The sequence below is a fragment of the Culex quinquefasciatus genome, chromosome 3, assembly GCF_015732765.1.
Source record: "Culex quinquefasciatus strain JHB chromosome 3, VPISU_Cqui_1.0_pri_paternal, whole genome shotgun sequence".
In the NCBI taxonomy this organism is placed as follows: Eukaryota; Metazoa; Arthropoda; class Insecta; order Diptera; family Culicidae; genus Culex; species Culex quinquefasciatus.
The window spans coordinates 121,229,272-121,251,608 of NC_051863.1; the positions used below are offsets into that span (position 1 = coordinate 121,229,272).

Below are 22,337 nucleotides of genomic sequence, written 5' to 3' on the forward strand. Positions count from 1 at the left end.
TTGAATATGAACAAAAAACCTTTAAGAATCAGGTGGGATTCGAACTCACATCTTTGGATTGATGGTCTGGGACGCTAACCAGTCGGCCATCATGGAGTTAATGCTCTAGAACTGAATTGATCCGTAGTGGCGGAATAATGTCACAAGGTATAACATATCAAACCATTATATAACTACTAACACCGTCTCAAAACAGCCCAGGGCCATCTCATATACTCATGTACTGGACGAGGGTGTCATGGATTGCCTGGCCCGAGTCATCTGCATTACCGATCTATGCCTGTACAATTTTAGAAGAAATCGTTAGCCAGAGAAAAGTATTCGCTTCAAAGGTTCTTGAGATACTGTGGTCATGGCCAAGTCCTGCCAAGACGGGGGTTCAAATACATACATACAATAAGGGGAATGAATATTAAATACTTTAAATTTTCATTAAATAGGCTTTCACAACATGGGTATCGGGAATTTTTCATTTACAGTTCAGTCTCGATTATCCAAAGCCTCGATTAATCAATGTTTGATGATTTTTTATTATCAAAACTTATGAATAAAAACGGTCGTTTGGTACCTACATTTCAATAACTTCAATTTCATTTTTTTCAATTTGAAACTTATGCAAAATTCCTTGTCATTAGATACAAATACAGTGAAAACTAAATTTTTGAGTATTTTTTCGAAAATACGTAGTTTTGTGAAAAATTTTAGAATTAAAAAAATCATGGCTAATACCCATATTGTAAAAAGATTATCCAATTTTGAGTATTTAAAAAAATCGTAGTTTTGTAAAAAAATTGAGTGTTTCACAAAAAAATAAAATTACTATCGAAATTAATGAAAATATCCTGATCATCTTGATCCTGACATCCACATTATAAAAAAAAATATATTTTTTTCGAATATGCGACTTTTGCGATTTTGTTTTGTATTTTAAAAAGTTGTTTCATAACTGTTGAAATGTATGTAAAATTCTCGATCATTTGATACCCGTATTGTAATAATTAAAATCTTGAGTATTTGTTTAGTTAAATTTAGCAATTAAAAATACTGGAAAAATTACTTATTTTGCTATATTTTTATGTAATATCAATTGCAATGGATAGTTGAAATCATCTCGATTCCAAAACACTAAATTTTTTAAGTATGGATGATTTTGCATAGGATTACAGTCAAGCTGAACGAATCAAATGCGGGGCAGTGCAAAAAAGAGGCGAGCATTGGATTCTAGGTAAAACAATCTTCGAATTTGCTTGTTGACTTTTTGTTAAGTTTTCTCTAGTAAAATGCATTTTAAAAGTTGAGTTTATCAAAAATCTCAAAAAAGAGAGCGTTATCACGGGCGCGGGGGTGGACCAAATGTCACCAAACTAAGGAGTCTTTATTTTTGAGGCAAACAACCCTCATACCAATTAAAAGCAAATTTGGTGAAGGTCTATGTCGGACGCGTGTTCACTTGGAATGGAATGGCCCATATTCTTGTATATTTCCGTCTTTTTATGAACTTGGGAGTTTAGGTGTCAATCTTTGACTCTAATTGCTAAATTTAATGACATTGTTTAAAAGTTCAATAGAGGTTAAAAGTCATTTTTTATTGATCCTAAGCTAGAATATTAGTTTAAAAATCTGAAACTTCATACGAAGTTTCAAGGAAAAAACTACCTAAATAAACGACTGCTCAGATTGCATTCTTTCCGCAAGCAACTGCAGAACGGTTGCACCGAATAGTTTCTTTAACAAACTCACATTTAGCTAGCGGGAAGAAAATCGTGTCCAGTTTTCTCTTGATAGTTGAGCCAAGGGGACAGCGAAATGAACTATTGTTTGTGCCAAGACAAATAAAAAACAAGACAAAAAAACGCTCAGATACCTTCGGGATGCAACTTCCGTTCCGTTTATCTTTGCACGGTGGCCAACATTCAATGAGTTAGTAGAGGGAGTTGAGTGGAGGGGGTTTTGGTTCGTGACTCGCAGAAGAATATGTTTACGCTATCGTTGTCAAAGTTCGTTAACTATTTTCTTCTCATATTTTTTATTCGTTCTGCTTGTTTGGCTCGGAGTCGGACGAGGCACGAGAGCCAAGTGAAATTGAACAAGATTGGAGTAATGAAAGATTGGAAAATGCTTTTCCGAAAGGGGGATTCTCGTTGGAATGGGGGAGAGGGAGGACTTTTTCCGGAAAGTTTTTAAATAATGGCAAACGATATTTTTGTTCCTTGCTCTCTCTCTCTCGCTCTCCTGGGTGATTTGACCTAACCGACGAAAAGTGCTTTGTGGTTGGTGGCTAGTGGAAACGAGTAGATATTTTTCCCATTTTTATAACCCTCCCTGGGGACGCGTTTAAGAAGGATATCGGGAAAAAGGTGAGGTGAGCAGAACTTTCCAGTTGAGTGGATGTGAGCTTCCCCGCTCAGGTATCGATAAATTTTGAACGGAAAAGTTTGTTTGCTTTTTTTCATTTTGCCCTGATAACGTATGATTCGGTAAGTTTTGTTCTTCTTTTGTGTAGTTTATGTTGTTTGAGATTTTTCCTTGCGGTTACGACGATTTTCAGCATTGTGTCCTACACTATGGCTGCCAAAAGTTGCTCTTATCGCTTATTATAACCTGTCAAAGTTGTTCATAATTTGGAAGTTTTAACGTAGTTTGCACCAATTATTTGTCGATTTTGTGTATTTAACGGGTTGAGTTTTTAATGTGTTGAAAATCGGACGGTTTGAGCTTGCTTATTCCATGTTAGTGTTAGTTAGTTAGTTTAGTTCTATTTTTTGCCTTCTACCACATTTGTATTGCAACGAGACAGAAAGATTCGAGATAGTGTGAGAAGAAGAAAGTCGGTACACAAAATGATCTTACCTTCCATTCCCGTGCCTAAATAGTGCTAAAATTTCTTCGAACGTTTTGTTTTTGGTCTCAGGAACCTTTTTATATGTAAATATCCAAAATATTGCTAAAAATACACTAAACGGTAGGAATGTATAATTTTCCAAGGCAGTCTGTGGGGGAGAAAAAAAGGGTGATTAGTTGAGTTTTTGAACAAAAATAATCAATAAATTCATAAATGCAATTAAATTCAAATTGTGGCGAGTTAGATTGAGAAAGATTGAGATTTTTTTTCTGTCGAAAAATGTTGCGACATTTCGATGCCTTTGTGCTCTCTTATGCTTACTACATAGGAAAACCAGCAAGCTAAGAACAAGAGAGCACAGAGGCATCGATTTGTGAAACGCTTGAGTTATTCGGTAGTAAACCTACAATCATTAAAGAGTAACGTTTCTCAAGGTTTTGTAACTCTCATGATTTAAAAGATGCATAATCGCTATGGACATAACAAGTTAGGCACTTTTTTTAATTTTTTTTAACTAGTGTAATAGAACTTTAGAAGTTTAGAAAATTTCAAAAAAGTTCCTTGCTTTTTATGTCTAAGAATTCAGAAAAATTTGCTAAAAATGCATGTTTTCAAGGTAGAATCAAGGTTGATAATAATTCAGCAATTCCCCACGAAAACAGCATGATTCGAAAAAAAAGTTCTCCGATCGGGCTCAAAATTTTTCTGGGGGATCCTTGGCCAAAATAATTAGACCCGTATTTTTTTGTTTGGCCATTAGGGTGACCTACGCCGTGTTAGGGTGGTCCGAAAAATGGCTATTTTCGTCGATTTTCGCAAAAACCACTTTTTTCAAAAAATCATATCTCCGCGCCATTTCATCCGATTTTAGCTGTCCTAGACGCAAAAGAAAGGTGATTAGTTTGGCTATTTGGGAAAAATAGTAAGAAGTTTCAAAAATCTAGCTCAACATTTGAAAAGGTCGTATGAAAACTTAAAATGCTGTTTTGAAGGTCTCGGGACCAAATTAATTATTTAAATTTTAGCAAAATACCGTATTTTTCGGAAAATTCTCAAATGTTCAAAATTTGCAATATGGGTATCAAATGATGCGAAATTTCGTTTGCTTTTTAATTTTGTTATTTTAGGAAAATTTTAAAATTTTTACAAAATACCGTATTTTGTCGAATATACTCGAATTTTTAAAAATTTGCATTATGGGTATCAATCGAAGCGAAATTTTGAATGCTTTTTCAGATTTTTCTTGAAAAAGGTTAAAATTATCACAAAACTCCGATTTTTTTTGCGGATTCTCAAATTTTCTAAAAATGGAATATGGGTATCAAACGAAGCGAAATTTCACATGCTCCATGCAAACATTCAAATTGTGTATGCTTCATAACAAGAGTTTTTTTTTGAAAAGGTCCTATAAGCTATTGTGTTTCATATGTTTATAGGACCTATTCAAAAAAACTATCGATATGAAATTCCGCTTCGTTTATACCTGTGGGGCACCGTTATGGTATTTGTGGATGAGCCATAATAATCCCGCCCGCCGGTAGTCTGACAGGCGGGCTAACAGTGACAGTGCTTGGCAGATCGGAGCTTGCGTGCGCACTGTATAAACTCGGCCTCTTTCTGTGGTTGGACTTCGAACAGAGTGGACGTTGGTAAGCGTCCACTCCTCGCCTCAACACCCGGGGCAACTCGTAGACGATCTGGCTAAACTCCACATTGGCGATCCTGCCAGGCCTACTAAAATTAGTAGTTCTGGGGGAAAATAATTGTTTGCTGGTCGTAGGAGTTGCCCCGAGTGTTGACAAGCGTGAATTATAACAGTTTGGGCGCGCTTGCTCGTTTTTTTTTCCACGCTTTGATTGTAGCCTTCGTGTTCCGGTGCGCTGAGGAATTCCACTGAGGTAAATGTTCCGGTCTTTTAAGTGGTGGCTCGCGTGCCACAGTGGCTCCCGACGATTGTGTAGTGTTTTCTTTTTTCCTAGCGGCCTAAGTCAGCCGTCAAGGATTTTGGTTTGTATAATATGGCGCGCTGGGACTGCCGTCAAAGTTTTTGTTTATTTACGGCGCGCTGTGACAGCCGCCGAGGATTTGTAAGGGCGCGCTGAGACTGCCGTCAGAGTTTTTGTTTATTTCCGGCGCGCTGTGACAGCCGTCGAGGTTTGGTAAGGACGCGCTGGGACTGCCGTCAAAGTTTTTGTTTATTTACGGCGCGCTGTGACAGCCGCCGAGGATTTGTAAGGACGCGCTGGGACTGCCGTCAGAGTTTTTGTTTATTTCCGGCGCGCTGTGACAGCCGCCAAGGAATTTTAAGGACGCGCTGGAACTGCCGTCATCGTTTTTGTTTATTTCCGGCGCGCTGTGACAGCCGTCGAGGTTTGGTAAGGACGCGCTGGGACTGCCGTCAAAGTTTTTGTTTATTTTCGGCGCGCTGTGACAGCCGCCGAGGATTTGCAAGGACGCGCTGGGACTGCCGTCAGAGTTTTTGTTTATTTCCGGCGCGCTGTGACAGCCGTCGAGGTTTGGTAAGGACGCGCTGGGACTGCCGTCAAAGTTTTTGTTTATTTACGGCGCGCTGTGACAGCCGCCGAGGATTTGTAAGGACGCGCTGGGACTGCCGTCAGAGTTTTTGTTTATTTCCGGCGCGCTGTGACAGCCGTCGAGGTTTGGTAAGGACGCGCTGGGACTGCCGTCAAAAGTTTTGTTTATTTCCGGCGCGCTGTGACAGCCGCCAAGGAATTTTAAAGACGCGCTGGAACTGCCGTCATCGTTTTTGTTTATTTCCGGCGCGCTGTGACAGCCGTCGAGGTTTGGTAAGGACGCGCTGGGACTGCCGTCAAAGTTTTTGTTTATTTTCGGCGCGCTGTGACAGCCGCCGAGGATTTGCAAGGACGCGCTGGGACTGCCGTCAGAGTTTTTGTTTATTTCCGGCGCGCTGTGACAGCCGTCGAGGATTTGCAAGGACGCGCTGGGACTGCCGTCAAAGTTTTGTTTATTTCCGGCGCGCTGTGACAGCCGCCGAGGTTTGGTAAGGGCGCGCTGGGACTGCCGTCAGAGTATTTGTTTATTTCCGGCGCGCTGTGACAGCCGTCGAGGCTTTGTAAGGACGCGCTGGGACTGCCGTCATTGTTTTTAATTATCTCCGGCGCGCTGTGACAGCCGTCGAGGTTTGGTAAGGACGCGCTGGGACGGCCGTCAGAGTATTTGTTTATTTCCGGCGCGCTGTGACAGCCGTCGAGGTTTGATAAGGACGCGCAGATACTGTCGCAGCAGGCTTGGCTGAATGGTTACGCTGTCCGCTTTGTAAGCGGATGATCATAGGTTCGATTCCCATCTGCACTAACCTTCCAACGGATGGGGAAGAAAAAAACGTCGGTCCCGGCCTTGGTTGTTGTTAGGCCTTTATATCATTTCAGGCATTGGAGTCGTCTCCCTGCTATGAAGACAAACAACACACCTTACCAAGCCTGCTCTGGTGGAATCGCTGGCGGCGGTTGTGCTTGCAATCCAAAGGTCGTCAGTTTGAACCTTAGAGTGGAAATTTCTTTGGAGTAGAAAGAGATTTGTGTGCTCTCCCAATTCAAGTCTTTGAACTCCAGAAACTTGAAATAGAGATAACAAAAATAACTGGGGCCGTTAAAGTTGATGGCTTGATTTTTTTTTATAAATGTCGTCAAAATGTTTGTCTATATCCGGCGCGCTGTGACAGGCGCCGAGGTTTTGGCACGACGCCCAGGGACTGCTGTCAAAAATGTTCATAGTTGTCCGACGCGCTGTAACAGTCGTCGAGGTTATATTACAACGCACTGGGATTGTTGTTGAAGTTGTTGCGATACACGATGTTGTTCAATGTGTTTGTTTTGGTTTTTTGGTAACAGCCAAGCTCTGTATTGGATTCATGAATGTTAACCAAAATCAAATTAACAATGCAACTGGGGTATACGCTGAAGATGTCATGTTTATCCGGTATGTTGAAACTTTTGTCAAAGATTCTTGCAAGGGAAAATTTCTGTCGAAGATTTTTGCTTCCTTTTACCTTGGGTAAGAACGGAGAGAGTCTTCTGCCTCATTTTACACGATATCTCAAGAGTTCTCCTTTCTCCAACCGCAAGATTATGAAGGTGTCAGTGCGAGGCTCGACCTCCTCTCCACTTGCCGTAGCATGTTAATTCTTTTACATTTTCGGTTGGACATAGACCACCCTGTCACGATTTATGATTGCAAATAGACTTGTCGTGTGATATATTTTAACCAAAATCAAGCCAAAGATGTTAAATGCCTTTGTGGATTAACCGGATTAACTGACCACGCACTTGTATAACGATACAAAAGTTACCGGTTCCAACTTAGCAGAGACGCAAAAAAAAATCGTCAAGTTCAGCGCCTAAGGCCAGTAGCAAAAGGCAAGAAACCGACTGTTGGTATGAGATACCGAGAGAACCGGAGTCGGTGTAGCAATGGTAAGCGTGCTTGCCTCTCACCCTAGTTGGCCTGGGTTCGGTCCCAGTGCGGTCAGATGTAGGAGTCGTCTCCCTGGGAAACAACATGCCTCGGTAGAGTCGCTGGTTGGCAATTAGACTCACAGTCCAAATGTCATCAGTTAGAATCCCGGGGCGGATGGGTGCATAGGTGTAAAAAAAAAAAAAAAGAGAGGTTTCTAGCCTTCGGACCCCTAAACTCGAGTAGTAATCTCGCAATGCCTGTATGCCTGTAGAGCGAAAACCATGATTAGTTAGAGAAAAGATCACCACCGTCGAGGTTTGTAGGATTTTTGAAAAAAGCGTACTTTGTTTCAACGTTGGTTGATCTTGTGTGATAAAGGACCAGCTTAATTTTAGTAAGGGTTGGTGTCCATCTTGCACTTGCTGATGAGCATTATGGAAAAATAGGGCATTTGGTGAAATTAATAGACAATTGCTGAGGTATGAAGGGATGGAGGTAGTTACGAGCTTGAGTGGAGAGCAGGTCAATGTGGTCGGGATCAATGTAGAGAAAGAGATCCCCTGGGACTTCCGAAAAAAGGACCGATCACTGAAAGAATAGCTGAACTTTGTCAGACTTGAACGGGGTACGGATTTTGGCTTGTTAGTGGAAGGTGATGTGTTTCGAGTATCGTCTAGCTCGGCAAAGTCAGATTTCCTTAAAAAGAAAAAGAAAAAAAAAAGGCTCGGAAATCCTGACTGGTTGGAAATGGGTTTGGACTAATGGCGTAATGAATTTCTAGTTCAGAGATCTTTGGCGTGTGCATATTATAGCGGTATATGCACTTCGGAAGGAATCAAGAGAAAAAAATCAAATGGGTAGCAGCGGCAGCGAAAGCAAGCCAGAAAGGGTGAAGGAAGAAATCGTTCCCTCTCCTTTGTTCTGTTGTTTGAAAGGCCATGTCTTGACCCCTTTTCTTGGGAGGTGCGTATTGGCCCTTTGGATGAAACTTAGGCCAGTCTTCCTAATTAGCATGCTTTTTCGGCACAACTTAACATAATGCTTGATCGGCATAACGACAGCTACGAAGAGCGCGTCATTCAGCTAATTTTACTGTCCCGATCAAGAAGCTCGATTCAAGGGAGTCACTGTTCTGGGATGTGGAATTCCACAAGATTGTGAGTGCGATTCCCATACCGGAATGACGAAGTATATTTAAAGAGAAAAAGCTCGATAGTCAGCTATCACCACCCAATTGTTGAATGGTCAGAGTCGGGTATGATCGTCATTTGGATGCGACCGTCGTTTGATACACACGAAGCTGACACGAAAAAATTCCGAGCTCGACACTCATACGGCCTGGCGATTTGACGACACACGCTCTTTCTCTTTCACTTTTTTGCTTATGCGGGTAGGTGTGCTGACACCAATCATTTGAAGACAGTCATGGGCCAAGTGGTCGGAATTCGATAGAATCCACACGAACGAGCTTTGCGCGAATGAAAGAGTTGGTTAGAGTCAAACGACTGTGTGAGTGTGCGAGAGCAGGGTATCAAAGTCAGACGAACGTTGCGAAATCGGAAGAGGAGCTATGTCAACTGTCACAAAAAGAACATCGATTGTTCCCAAGCCCTACTCTGTACTATAAGGAATCTGGGGGAAACCAGCCTGAATCAATGCTAATAATTTCTGCTGCGAACCCAGAATTTCATCTTAAGAAGATCAGTTGGAGGAACGAGTTGAGTTCTCTGATTTCGAAATAACGATCATGGTGAGACGGTTTGGTTGGAATCATGTGGCCAACAGGGAAAGTGTGGAACCAATGAATTCTAAATTTGTTAAAAATAAATAAATTCTAACACGTTAGTGTAGACGTTGAATTTACGTTTTGATTGTAGATAGCCCATAACTTGAAACAAGTAGAATACGCGTAATTTTGGCAAGCAAAGAAAATGTGTCAGCGAAACGAGTTATGGCGATATAACCACGGCAAACAGTATTCAGTGCAATGCATTATCTCTATTTTTACACATCTCAGTTTGCTTGACTGTTTTTGATGATTGTGATGTTTCACAATCATCAATGAGAAGAGGATACTAGTCTTCATTCTACAAAGGGCTTGGTCCAGGCTGCGATAGGGTTCGATTAGATTATACTAGATTAGCTTAGATTAGATCAAATTAGGTTAAAATAACTTTTAAAGGATTAAGTTAGATTAGATTAAGTGGGGAAAAACGTTAGTGAAATAAGGTGATAGTAAGAATTTTAATTTAGAGCAAGGAAGTCGGTAGAGTTCAGAGTAGCTTATTGGGGAAACATACGAAAAATTAACATTTGTAATACTCTTGATCAGGGACTTTTTTTTTCTTTTTTTTCCGGGAGGAGAAGGGAGATGTGGGGCACCGTTATGGTATTTGTGGATGAGCCATAATAATCCCGCCCGCCGGTAGTCTGACAGGCGGGCTAACAGTGACAGTGCTTGGCAGATCGGAGCTTGCGTGCGCACTGTATAAACTCGGCCTCTTTCTGTGGTTGGACTTCGAACAGAGTGGACGTTGGTAAGCGTCCACTCCTCGCCTCAACACCCGGGGCAACTCGTAGACGATCTGGCTAAACTCCACAATACCCATATTTCAAATTATGGAAATATGAGTATTTTCTAAAAATCATTATATTTTGTGAAAATTTTAGTGTTTTTCAAAAAAAAATAATTAAAATTTCTCTTCGTTTGATACCCATATTGCACATTATGCAAATTAGAGTACTTTTGACTACTGTACTACTTTACGGTATTTAAGAAAATTTTAGTGGTTTTTATGAAAACAGTTTATTGATAATGTGAAAATATACAAGATTATTCGTTGGGTATAAACATGTTGAAAATAAAAAAAAAAACTTATTTTTTTAATGTGCACTCGTTATTTTCTATTTTTGAGCACATACAAATCTTTACACACTTAGATTTTTACTGAATTCGGTAAATTTTATGGAATTTTCAACTGCTGAACAGTTCGGTAAACTGAAAATTACCGAATTCGGTAAAAACTTACCGAAATTCGATAATGAAGTTCATTGTTGTTCACCGCACAACCGAAATTCGGTAAAATGTTGTTTATTTCAGATGGTTTACCGTTTTAAAATTTACCGATTTTTCATCTACTGAATTCGGTAAAAAAATCGAAGTGTTTGTTTAATAATATTGCATTGAAAATGCAAAAAAAAAGATCGTATGCCAATGGGTCGAAATACATAAGGTCAAGGTCGAATGAACAAAAGGTCAAAAGTGTAAAAAAAATCTTGTTTCGGTTTCGGTGACTGAAAAATTATGAAAAACAGCAGATAGACAAAAGTTAACGATTCCAGTTTGTAGAATAGACCTTAGACTACTTTTGCAAAACAAAAATTTTACAGTATAAAGCACAAAAAATATTGAAAATTTATAAAGAAAACCATAAAACTGAAAAAAATTGCTCAAAATAAACTCCTGAACACGAAATTAAAAAATATAAAAAGTTGTGGAAAATAGAGGCACACCTAGAGTAGGTTTAAGGGGTTACATATATGTAGAAAATAACAAAATTTTATATTACAGAATATTTGTAAAATCCACTTAAAAGATCAATCAATTATTAATCACTCCGGAAAGTTTCATGAAGATATTTCATGATTAAACAAAATAAGAGACGATTTAAGCTCAAAATTTTGCAATGCGCAAAGCGCGCTGTCAAACTTTGTTGGCGTTTTTCTCTAAACCCCGAGTTGATTTACGGGTGCCACGATATCTCGAGATGGGATCGACCAAATTGGCTGACATTTGAGGTGAAGACTCTCAAGATGTATCCCGTGTGCATGACGAAGCCCAATTTCAAAATTTGCTTTTTAAGAAAATACAAAAATCAAAAACTAACGGTTTTTTATAAGAAAAACACAAAAATATTTTAATCTTTTTTTCAAAATAACCTTTTTGCAAATCGGGCTTCGTCATGCACACGGAATCGGTTTAACGAGTCTTCACCAAAATTTTGAGCCGATTTGGTCGAGACAGTGTTGAGATATCGTGGCACCCGTTTTTTGAAACTGCTAACTGTAAATTGGTATATCTCTGCAATGATGCAACCAAATATCTTCAAATTTGATTTGTTAGTAGGTTAAAATGTATATTTTAATGCCTTGAAAAAAGAATTAAAAAAAAGGCAAGTATTTGCTCATACTAACCTCTGACTTTTTTGCCGTTATACATGTATGTAACCCCTTAATTCACTGGTTAGTGAAAAGAATTTTGCTGATATTATTTTTATTGAAAACTTTTTGAACTGATACTCGATTTTGAAAAACTATACATTTTCGACCTTTTGTCTTTCGACCATTTGTCTACCATGATATTGGAAAAAAGCATGACAGATTTCTCAAAAGTGCGGTTCAAGTGGTTAGTATGGTCTAGATTTGGAACAGCCTTCCATGTCGTATCAAATCGAAAAATATAATTGTGGTTTCCTTTTTGAAATTGCCGGAATAAAATTTCCGGTGAAAATCTGACCATTTCTAAGCTCTAAGAAAAGGCTTGGTGGAGAAAACAAGTTTCCAAAAATTAGCTGGAGTTTTTTTTTTGTTTTGCTATTTGGGTGTTTTTGAATATCCTTCAAAAACATTTAAAAAGCAAAAAAATTAAATAAAATGTTGTTAATTGGACCCTTAAGAAATCCAAAAACTCCAAATCTCTTGTCCATTTCTTTAGTAATCCAATCATAATATTAACTATTTTTGACAGAAGGGGCGGTGTGGTTCAGCCGTTCAGACAAAGGGATTGCTACACCGCCACTACTGTCGAGGAAAATGGTATGATCGGATTACCAGAAAAATTTGAGAAGTGAGCATCGCGATAACCATGGAGATTCTGAATATATAATATTATTGAAAACTGTCAACATCAAGTACTTACCTTTAAACTTGGGAAACCAATTCCAACGACGAAGTTCGCCATCCAGTTGACGAGCACCGCGATGGCCATCGCGCTCGGCCGCGGCCCCTGGCTGAACAGCTCGGCAGTGATCATCCACGGGATCGAGCCCGGCCCGACGGCGAAGAACACGACGAACGCCAGCGTCGACACCACCGACAGGTAGGACATCCAGTCGATCATTTCCTGCACGTAACCAAAAAACTCCTAAACTATGGCGTGTAATAGTTCTGCGTGCGTTTCCCGCAATTTTAAAGGCTTTTTCTCGGGGTGGGGGGAAAAACTCTTTTTGTTTTTTTTTTTTAAATTTAGTTTAGTTGTTGTCTTTTGCATTTTACGGTTAGTGACGCTTTTTTTTTTGTTAATTTTTGTTAGTAAACATAAGAATAAACTGTACTTGTAGAATAACGAACAAATGAACCAAAGTACCATAACCAAGGGGAGCATAAAAGGGGAAAACCAAAGAAAGGTAATAAAACTGAAAATTTGAACTGTTTTTAAGTTGAAAAAAAGATGTGAATCGATAAAGTAGCGCGGATCAAGTTTTCCGGTCCGTTCTGGTCTCATTCCAAATACAGTATATTAGGTGTTTGAGATGTAAACTGGAATTAAGATTAGCGGGAAATAAAGAGTGGAATATATGATACTGTTGCTATCGAACTGCTAATACTTTACTTTGAGTACGTGTGTAAGAAGATTGACTCTTTCATCCGATCAGTCGTGGCATGACTTTTGACGTTTTGAAGTAGGCGAAGAGTTTGTATTCATTTCCTTTTGATAGAAATTAGTTCTAAGCCGAAAATAATAAACTTGAGAGAACCCCTCCGGCAGAGGCTGGCAACACTGTTCGTGGAAGCAGATTGACAGTTGTCGAGGTCGAACTCAATGATAATTTCCCAGTTCGTCTAGTAACTCTATCATAAAATTTACCTTTTTTGACAGTGAGGTTAAGTGTGGTTATGCTGTGGGCAATTTGATTGCTACACCGCCACTACTGTCAAAAAGGTAAATATAATGATCGGATTACTAGACCAAGGGCTTTACGGCCTCCTATACTAATGTCAAATCATTCAAATTTGTATGCTTTGACGTTTGCTGAGTGATAGTGTTCAAAACCTAGTTTGTGATTTTTCAGATGAGCGTGTAACTTTGACAGCTACCGTTTGCAACCTCTAGCATTGCTTACCTTGATAAATACGAATCAAGGCAAGTTGTATACAATGTGAGATGTGATCAATTCTCGATTAAATTTTCAAAAGGTCCTATCTGCATAGGAAACCCATGAGGGATAGGTTGTTTTGAAAATTTAATCTAGAATTAACATGTCAAACCAACTTTTTATTTCGCAAAAAGTTCGAAAACAGTGCAATTTAGCAGGGTCGCTCAATTCATCCCAACTGTCTTAGATTGTGGGGTTGGCATCTTAGGTGTGTGTGTGTGTTGAAGCTGCGCGAAGCGTTTGCTACCTTGTTTTATGTACACAATAGCCGCGACTTCACCATCTTGGATCAGGTGTGCGCGAGTGTAGTTGTGGGAGCGTGCGACAAAGCGTCGTCGTCGTCGTCGTCAGTGTTGCCAACCTTTCGCTGTGAGGGGGTTTGGAATGTTTCGAAGAACGGAACTTTTTTTTTTGCCTCCACAATACGCATTGATTTATTTGTGTGTGTTTTTTGTTTTGCGTGTATAAATTGGGATTTACTGGGAAATGTGTGGGTATGTGTTTGATGGTGGTAAAAAAGTCGTTTGCACTTTTGTTGGCGAGTGGTGTTGATTGGCAATTGGAAGTGTTGTCAAATTGAAAAACATAAAAATAAATAAAACACAAATGGAGCAAATTGCGCTGGTTTGGATGTGTTTGTGTGGGCGGGGGTGATATGAATCGAAATAAACAAAAACAGCACAATGAACCATAAACTCAATCCAAGCAAGCTGAGAATGGTGAGCTTTTTCGCGCCCCGTCGGATTCCTGAAAGCCACTCGGATAATGGAGTTAATTTATGGCTTTTTGTCGATGGACTGATGGCCGGGATATATATTTTTTCGCTGTCAGAAAAGAATCCAAGTGGGGTCAGCGGGGGCGGCGCGAGGGGCACTCGGATTGATTAAATTAATTTAATCCAAGTGGCGCGCACCAAAATAAGACAAAATTCGAACGGACCATTTTTTTGGGAATGCCAATTTTGGGTGCCAATCGGAAAATGACAAATACCCGGGGCTGACAATAATTTGTCACGAGGTAGACAGGACCTTCCCGCAGAAAAAATGGCTTCCGTGAGGGGCCAATTTGGAAGGGACCATGATTAATGGCAATCAGCGTTCGGTTGGCCAGATTTCCGGACAAACTTTAATTGAATTTGTTGGGAAAACAATAAAAACAATTGAATTTGTTTTTATTTGTAGCTTTTGGAAATCTCTAGAATTGTCTCTCACAAAAATTATAATTCAAAAATGCGCACACCTTGGCAAACGTCATTTGAGCGACCACGCCGTCACTCACACCATCAAAGTGAGCGTTGCTCGGTGTAATTCAGGTCTGGTGATTAAATTCGGATGCGGATGCGGTTGAATGAAGCTAATTAAAATTAAAGAATGAAAATCTGTTTGTTTGCGAGTAAAAACAAAATCGAGTGAATAATTGATGGCGTGTGTTTGTACAGAGGTTTCACCCACACAAACGCGCACGCAAACGTGAAATGTCACAACCGATGAAGCTGCGAAAACAATAGAACGAGCGCGCGCTTGTGTGCGTGTGTTTCGTCGTGAGTGCTTGCGTGCATCGTAGTAGGCGCGTGCGTCTGTGAGTTGCGTGCGCTATTGTTCTCTGTACAGCGGGCGTGAGCCACACGCGCACACACGAACACGCACACACAGAAGGGGGCTTTTGTTGGTATTTCCTGTAATTTTTGTCAAATGTGAATCGCGATTGGGATTTGTGGTTGCGGTGAAATTTACATTCCGAATTCGGAATAAATTAAAAGATAATGAACAATGCGTGATGGATTGTTTTCCTTCGAAATGTGGGGTTCGCGGATATGTGGGTTGTGTCGGTGTTGGTGGTTTAACCACCGCGCGCTCGCGTGACTGTGTGTGAGTGATTGATTTATTCGCGCGAGTGGCTAGCATTAAAACGAAATTAAAAGTGAAATTCGGAGTAATTTGGCGTGAGAGTGTATGGTAATGACAGTCGTGGGCGCGGCAATCACAATCGCAAACACGACGGGAGATTTTTGACGAAACGAAGAGAGAGAAAAAATCAGGGGAAATGTAATCCGATCAAAAATAAAAATTCGACAAATTAAAATCAGATGAGCGAAATAACCAAACCGAAGTGGTGGTGAAGGGTGGTATTAAAAATTAAAGAAAAGGGCGTGTAGTATTTTTCAGTATTTTTTGACTGTATATAGCGTGAGAATTAAACACTGTCTCGTAGTTTTGCTTTGTTTAGGTTTCCGTTAGTTTCGAACGTTTTTTTGGTTGGCTTTTTTTTGTTTAAGAATAAATAGTAAAATGGGTGGGGTAAAAAGCCTAAAAAATCGAGATAACGTCCTGTTGATCCTATTCTAACAGGGGCAAGACGGTTAAATGAACGAACCATTTAATAAAGCAAATTATTTCATCTTGTAGTTAAACCGATTATGAGATTTCCGACGGACGATGCAGGATTGAGAGTTGATTTGCTCAGACGACGAGGTGAGGATGATGACGAGGGGTTTGCTGTTGTCGTTGCTTTTTTTTAATTTGTTTTCCTATCTCTTTAAATGATATCCTTTTTTTTTAAAAAATAGATGCAAACTCAAATTTATATTTGATAATCACTTATCATGTGTTTTTCGAAAAATGTTAAATTTTTCGCAATTTTAAAACGTTTTAATTACATAATTACATAATTAATTACTTAACTTAACGCTGAGAAAATTTATTAATGACGATATCTTTTTCATCTACTTTGTTGATTAAATTTTTTCAAGTGTCATCCAACTGGCCCTAATTTTTCAACTCTTGATATCTCGTTAGATAATCAATGTTAAAAAAACTGTTGTGATACTTTCAGCTCTTTTGGATGAAAATAATTTCAAATCTAAAAATCAAGCATATTTAAATATGTCCAAAACAGGACTCTTTCAATAGTTTACTATTCATTCTAATCATATGTTTATCAAAAAGAGTTGTTAATATAAAAAATAGTTTTTTTTTATATTTAAAATCGAATCAATAGCTCTTGCTCAAAAGGTGCTCCTTAGGTGACATTGAGAAAAACTCATTTTCATTGGACCTAACAACAGGGTCGAAAAAGGAAATAACAAGAAATTTTCACAGTTTTGAAAAATATTTTCTGAAGGGGAGCTCAAGGTTTGTTTAACTGCAAAAAAAATAACGTCAAAAATATTTTTTCTTAAAAAATGTTGAACTTTATCAAAAAAATGTTATGTCATCTAAAAATTATTTCTAAAATTTTGTTTGGCAATATTCAATTTTTTCTCTCCAAAAATCACTTTTTTTTTCTCCACATTCATTTCGTTCCATTTTTTGCACCACCCTATGGATGATTCCAAATCAACAAATTTCAATTTAAAATTTAAAACCATTACAGCATTACTGTGGAAGAATTTTGTTCGATGTTCTAAAACAACTATTGTTCTTCGTCATCCATGAGAACAAAATCTTAAAAAACATCAAAATTGTTCGAAAATATCAAATTTCTAAAAACATTTTTCATTCATTTCAAACAACCATGCGGGGCAATATGCACCGCAACATTGGGGCAAAATGCACTACAACAACGGGGCAAAATGCACCGGGTAAAAGCAGTTTTCACTAGTCACCACTAGATGACACCGCTGTTTTTACAAAGGAGCTTCACAGCGGTGCATTTTGCCCCGACCACGATTTTTGCAGAAAATTTAATTAAAAATGCATTTTTCATGTTTTTGGACTCATCTATCTACAGAATAGCGAAGATTATGGCAAACACTATATACCTTAACAATTACAATAACAATAAATGCTTTTTATATTGTTCAAAAATCATAATGAAAGTTCAATGAAAATTAGATGAAAACGCAACATTTTAAAATTTTGCAAATAACTTAAGCTGTTTTTATACTCCGATGCTCAAATTTTTCCAGCATGGTTTAGTAATGTTAAGCTTCCAATTTCTATGATTTTTTCCCCGAAAAATTCTTCCAAATACCGAGAAAAGCAGGGGTTCATTTTGCCCCGGGGGTGCATATTACCCCCTCTCCCCCTAATTTGGGAACTCAACCGTTAGTGACCAATATCAAATAAAAAAACAGATTTTCCTAATACTTTTCGAGTAAGTGCCTTTTTCTGGAAAGTCCTAATCAGAACATACAACTTTGCCGAAGATACCAATTCGATCAGAATATCTTTTCTGAAGATACAGGTTTTCAAACATTCACATTCCCATTTTGTATGGCCAGCCCGAAAAATTGAACGGAACTCTGTATGGTAAACCTAATGATACAAATTGGCATCTTTTGACATCTAGAGAATGCATGAACAAAGTTTCAGCCAATGAAAAATTACAAAGAAAAGTCACTTTGCAAAAACTTAAAGAGTTACTCTTGAACTGAAATAAATAATAACAATGTGTTTTTTCCAATCCCAACTACGAAATCATGTAGGATCGCATAAAAATCACTTTATTTTATTTTTTAATCAATCAAGAATGGAAAATTTATTACCTTTTATTTTGTACAACAAAATCCTTCTGCTTTTTGCTTTTTTTTCGGGATTTTTTTCAACAGTCAGATTTAATTTTTTATCTAACACAATGAAAACTATTTATTAGATCTAAAAATATTTATGTATTTAACAAGGTAAATAAGTACAAATCAACTTTTGAAGATGATAGTTAATACTTACAAAATTGTTACTTTCTTGGATTCAAACCCGAAACAATGTTTCAAGGTTAAATGAATAAAATTAGGAAATTTTGAATTTTTTTGATAGAGGTTGATTTTTGGAGAACGATTTTTGAAAATAAACTAAAGGCGAACCAGGGCCCTTAGCAATGCATTTTTAATTCGCTTTTTAAGGTAAAATCTGTGAATAATAATCAAATTATACACAGTTCAAAAAATAATGATGCATCGTTTATTTACCTGGATTGAAATTGAAATGACAAATAAGTGTCCCGTTTCTCCCTACGCTTTATAAAAAAAACTTTTCTGTAGCTTTGCACTAAGCTGTGCCCGAATAAAATTATATGATAATATGCATTGTCAAAACCATGCAGTTACAATAGATATTATAATATCTATAGTTAGTTTATGGTTGATTTTTTTGAACTTCATTGGAATGACGATAAAGCTATCGTAGATTTCATGGTTACAGTCAATTTCATGGTTTTGTTATTGGAAATGTTATAAATTGAAACAATAAAACTACCGTAAAATACATGAAGACAGCAAATATCATGGTTTTGTTATTGGAAATCTCATAATGCATTTTTCCAAATTTTTGTTACAGTAAGTTTTATTGTAATGTTATAGTTGCGTAGTGTTAACACGGACGAACGGACATGACACGAGCATTTTGAATTTGAAGCTGATTTTCTTCTAATTCTTCTTATTTCTTTTCCTGCTTGTCTTCAGTGCGCAAACGCTCATGTCAAAACAAACTTTGACAGTTTGCGCTACTTGACAGTTTGCCTGATTTTTTTGGTTGGTTCGTCGGCTGAAAAAAACGTTTAAAATTTTCAGTTCGCGCTTGTAATTTAATCAAATTGAGAAGTTTCTAAAATCGAATAAAAATTAAACAGATCCGAACTTCCGTCAACAAATTTCTACTGAATTCTGCAATTTTTAGCAGTGGGCGGAGTGCTCAGTTAATGTGCGGCAGAAGATTTCCGGATTCGGGGTCGACAAGCTCAAGGACTCCAATCTAGAATCGTTCCGTGAATTGTAGGCTGTTCCTTGGCTGTACCTCCCTTCCCTGGTTCCGGTTGAAACAAGAAATTTTGTGCAAGAGGAAACCCAATTATTGGGATCACAATTTCGACAAAGCAGAGTGGTTGGAACAAGGGTTGAAGCTGGGGACGAGTTTAACGGTTACCTCGGTGGCTCATGTGTTGGACGACAAAGTCCAAATGGATCGGCAATCTGAACAGTTCGATCGCCCTGGTTGCCGAAGACGTGTTAGACTGCAACCCCAGCAGCACACGTCGTTGCTGAACCGGATAAATCATCGTTTGGTTGAGCTGCAAGGACGAGTTGACTTTTACCCAACTGTCTAAACGAAATGGAAAAGCTGCGCGAATGTGCCTTATTTGTAGATCAAACAATAAAAATCTAAGAAAATTTACCACATAACGTTTATTTAAACTGATTTTCAACCTAGCAAACCTCACACCATCGCTGCGAAACAATCTGGACCACAACAAAGCTTGTTTCTGAACTCCTTGGGAAGTTGCGGTGTCCTTCAGTTGGGAGGCCACTCCTCGAGCTCCGTGTTGAGGGCCTCCCTTTTCCATGGCGATCAATTTGGCCTAGGACTATCTATCGCTGTTATTTTTTGTTGAAATCTGGAACCGTGGAGAAACGGCATCGGGATATCCTTTTACTACCAGCTGCGTGACATTTGATGGACGAAAACGAAATTTATTTTTATTTCATTTTGCGGATCAAGCATAAACAAAATACCTTTTAACGTTGTTAATCGCCCTGAATTCAAAATTTCTCGAAATTTGTGTGCATCTTTATTACTTTGTTTATTTACAAATTCCGTGATTCGCTTCAGATAGTATTGTTGATATCAATCAAAATGTACAACTACCGTTCACCGCAAAAGAACAGCGCGCTGTGAAAAACTATTGGAAGCGGGAAAATCAACGACAATTTTCAATCACCGCAGCATGACAACATTTTGACTGAATTAGTAATAATACCAACACAAAAATAGTTCGCCAACGTGAACACCTGTAGCGCTAGTGTTTCAAGGCGGTTTTAACGTATTTTTATTCGGCTGAAATTTGAATTTTGCCTCAGAAAAATGAGCAAAATTTGTTCGTGGTGTCATGTCCGTTCGTCCGTGGTGTTAACTTTTTTAACGATTTTTTAAAATAATTTGAATCATGTAACAAAAGTATTTGAAATCGAGTTATATTTTAAATACAAAACTTCACAAACGATTTTGTGAAAAGCTCAAATCAAATCAAAGTATTAAAAAACTTAAGCATTAAGACATTAAAATACTAGAAATTTTACATATTTAACTGTTTCTACACAAAAAAATTAAATATTAAAATAATAAAATATTTAAATATTTGAATATTAAAATATTAAAATATTAAAATATTAAAATATTAAAATATTAAAATATTAAAATATTAAAATATTAAAATATTAAAATATTAAAATATTAAAATATTAAAATATTAAAATATTAAAATATTAAAATATTAAAATATTAAAATATTAAAATATTAAAATATTAAAATATTAAAATATTAAAATATTAAAATATTAAAATATTAAAATATTAAAATATTAAAATATTAAAATATTAAAATATTAAAATATTAAAATATTAAAATATTAAAATATTAAAATATTAAAATATTAAAATATTAAAATATTAAAATATTAAAATATTAAAATATTAAAATATTAAAATATTAAAATATTAAAATATTAAAATATTAAAATATTAAAATATTAAAATATTAAAATAATAAAATATTAAAATATTAAAATATAAAATAATAAAATATTAAAATATTAAAATAATAAAATATTAAAATATTAAAATAATAAAATATTAAAATATTAAAATATTAAAATATTAAAATATTAAAATATTAAAATATTAAAATATTAAAATATTAAAATATTAAAATATTAAAATATTAAAATATTAAAATATTAAAATATTAAAATATTAAAATATTAAAATATTAAAATATTAAAATATTAAAATATTAAAATATTAAAATATTAAAATATTAAAATATTAAAATATTAAAATATTAAAATATTAAAATATTAAAATATTAAAATATTAAAATATTAAAATATTAAAATATTAAAATATTAAAATATTAAAATATTAAAATATTAAAATATTAAAATATTAAAATATTAAAATATTAAAATATTAAAATATTAAAATATTAAAATATTAAAATATTAAAATATTAAAATATTAAAATATTAAAATATTAAAATATTAAAATATTAAAATATTAAAATATTAAAATATTAAAATATTAAAATATTAAAATATTAAAATATTAAAATATTAAAATATTAAAATATTAAAATATTAAAATATTAAAATATTAAAATATTAAAATATTAAAATATTAAAATATTAAAATATTAAAATATTAAAATATTAAAATATTAAAATATTAAAATATTAAAATATTAAAATATTAAAATATTAAAATATTAAAATATTAAAATATTAAAATATTAAAATATTAAAATATTAAAATATTAAAATATTAAAATATTAAAATATTAAAATATTAAAATATTAAAATATTAAAATATTAAAATATTAAAATATTAAAATATTAAAATATTAAAATATTAAAATATTAAAATATTAAAATATTAAAATATTAAAATATTAAAATATTAAAATATTAAAATATTAAAATATTAAAATATTAAAATATTAAAATATTAAAATATTAAAATATTAAAATATTAAAATATTAAAATATTAAAATATTAAAATATTAAAATATTAAAATATTAAAATATTAAAATATTAAAATATTAAAATATTAAAATATTAAAATATTAAAATATTAAAATATTAAAATATTAAAATATTAAAATATTAAAATATTAAAATATTAAAATATTAAAATATTAAAATATTAAAATATTAAAATATTAAAATATTAAAATATTAAAATATTAAAATATTAAAATATTAAAATATTAAAATATTAAAATATTAAAATATTAAAATATTAAAATATTAAAATATTAAAATATTAAAATATTAAAATATTAAAATATTAAAATATTAAAATATTAAAATATTAAAATATTAAAATATTAAAATATTAAAATATTAAAATATTAAAATATTAAAATATTAAAATATTAAAATATTAAAATATTAAAATATTAAAATATTAAA

At 35.1% G+C, this 22,337-nt stretch overlaps 1 protein-coding gene across 30 annotated transcripts in view; it reads right to left on the reverse strand.

Annotated features, from left to right (window-relative positions):
* Positions 1-22,337, reverse strand: part of LOC6037170 (glucose transporter type 1) — a 431,006-nt gene that overhangs the window by 30,262 nt on the left and 378,407 nt on the right. For 27 of the 30 annotated variants that reach the window (XR_005278313.1, XR_005278311.1, XR_005278309.1 and 24 more), the window contains 2 exons: positions 12,198-12,422; positions 2,851-2,990 (listed from right to left, as the gene is read on the reverse strand). Coding sequence is in view for 24 of the 30 variants with exons in the window: in XM_038261504.1 (XP_038117432.1) it covers positions 2,851-2,990; positions 12,198-12,422 (365 nt within the window). In the remaining 6 variants the exon portion in view is untranslated. Of the gene's footprint in view, positions 1-2,846; positions 2,991-12,197; positions 12,423-22,337 lie in introns of those variants that run through there. The other 3 variants (XM_038261498.1, XM_038261496.1, XM_038261511.1) reach the window with 2 other exon arrangements.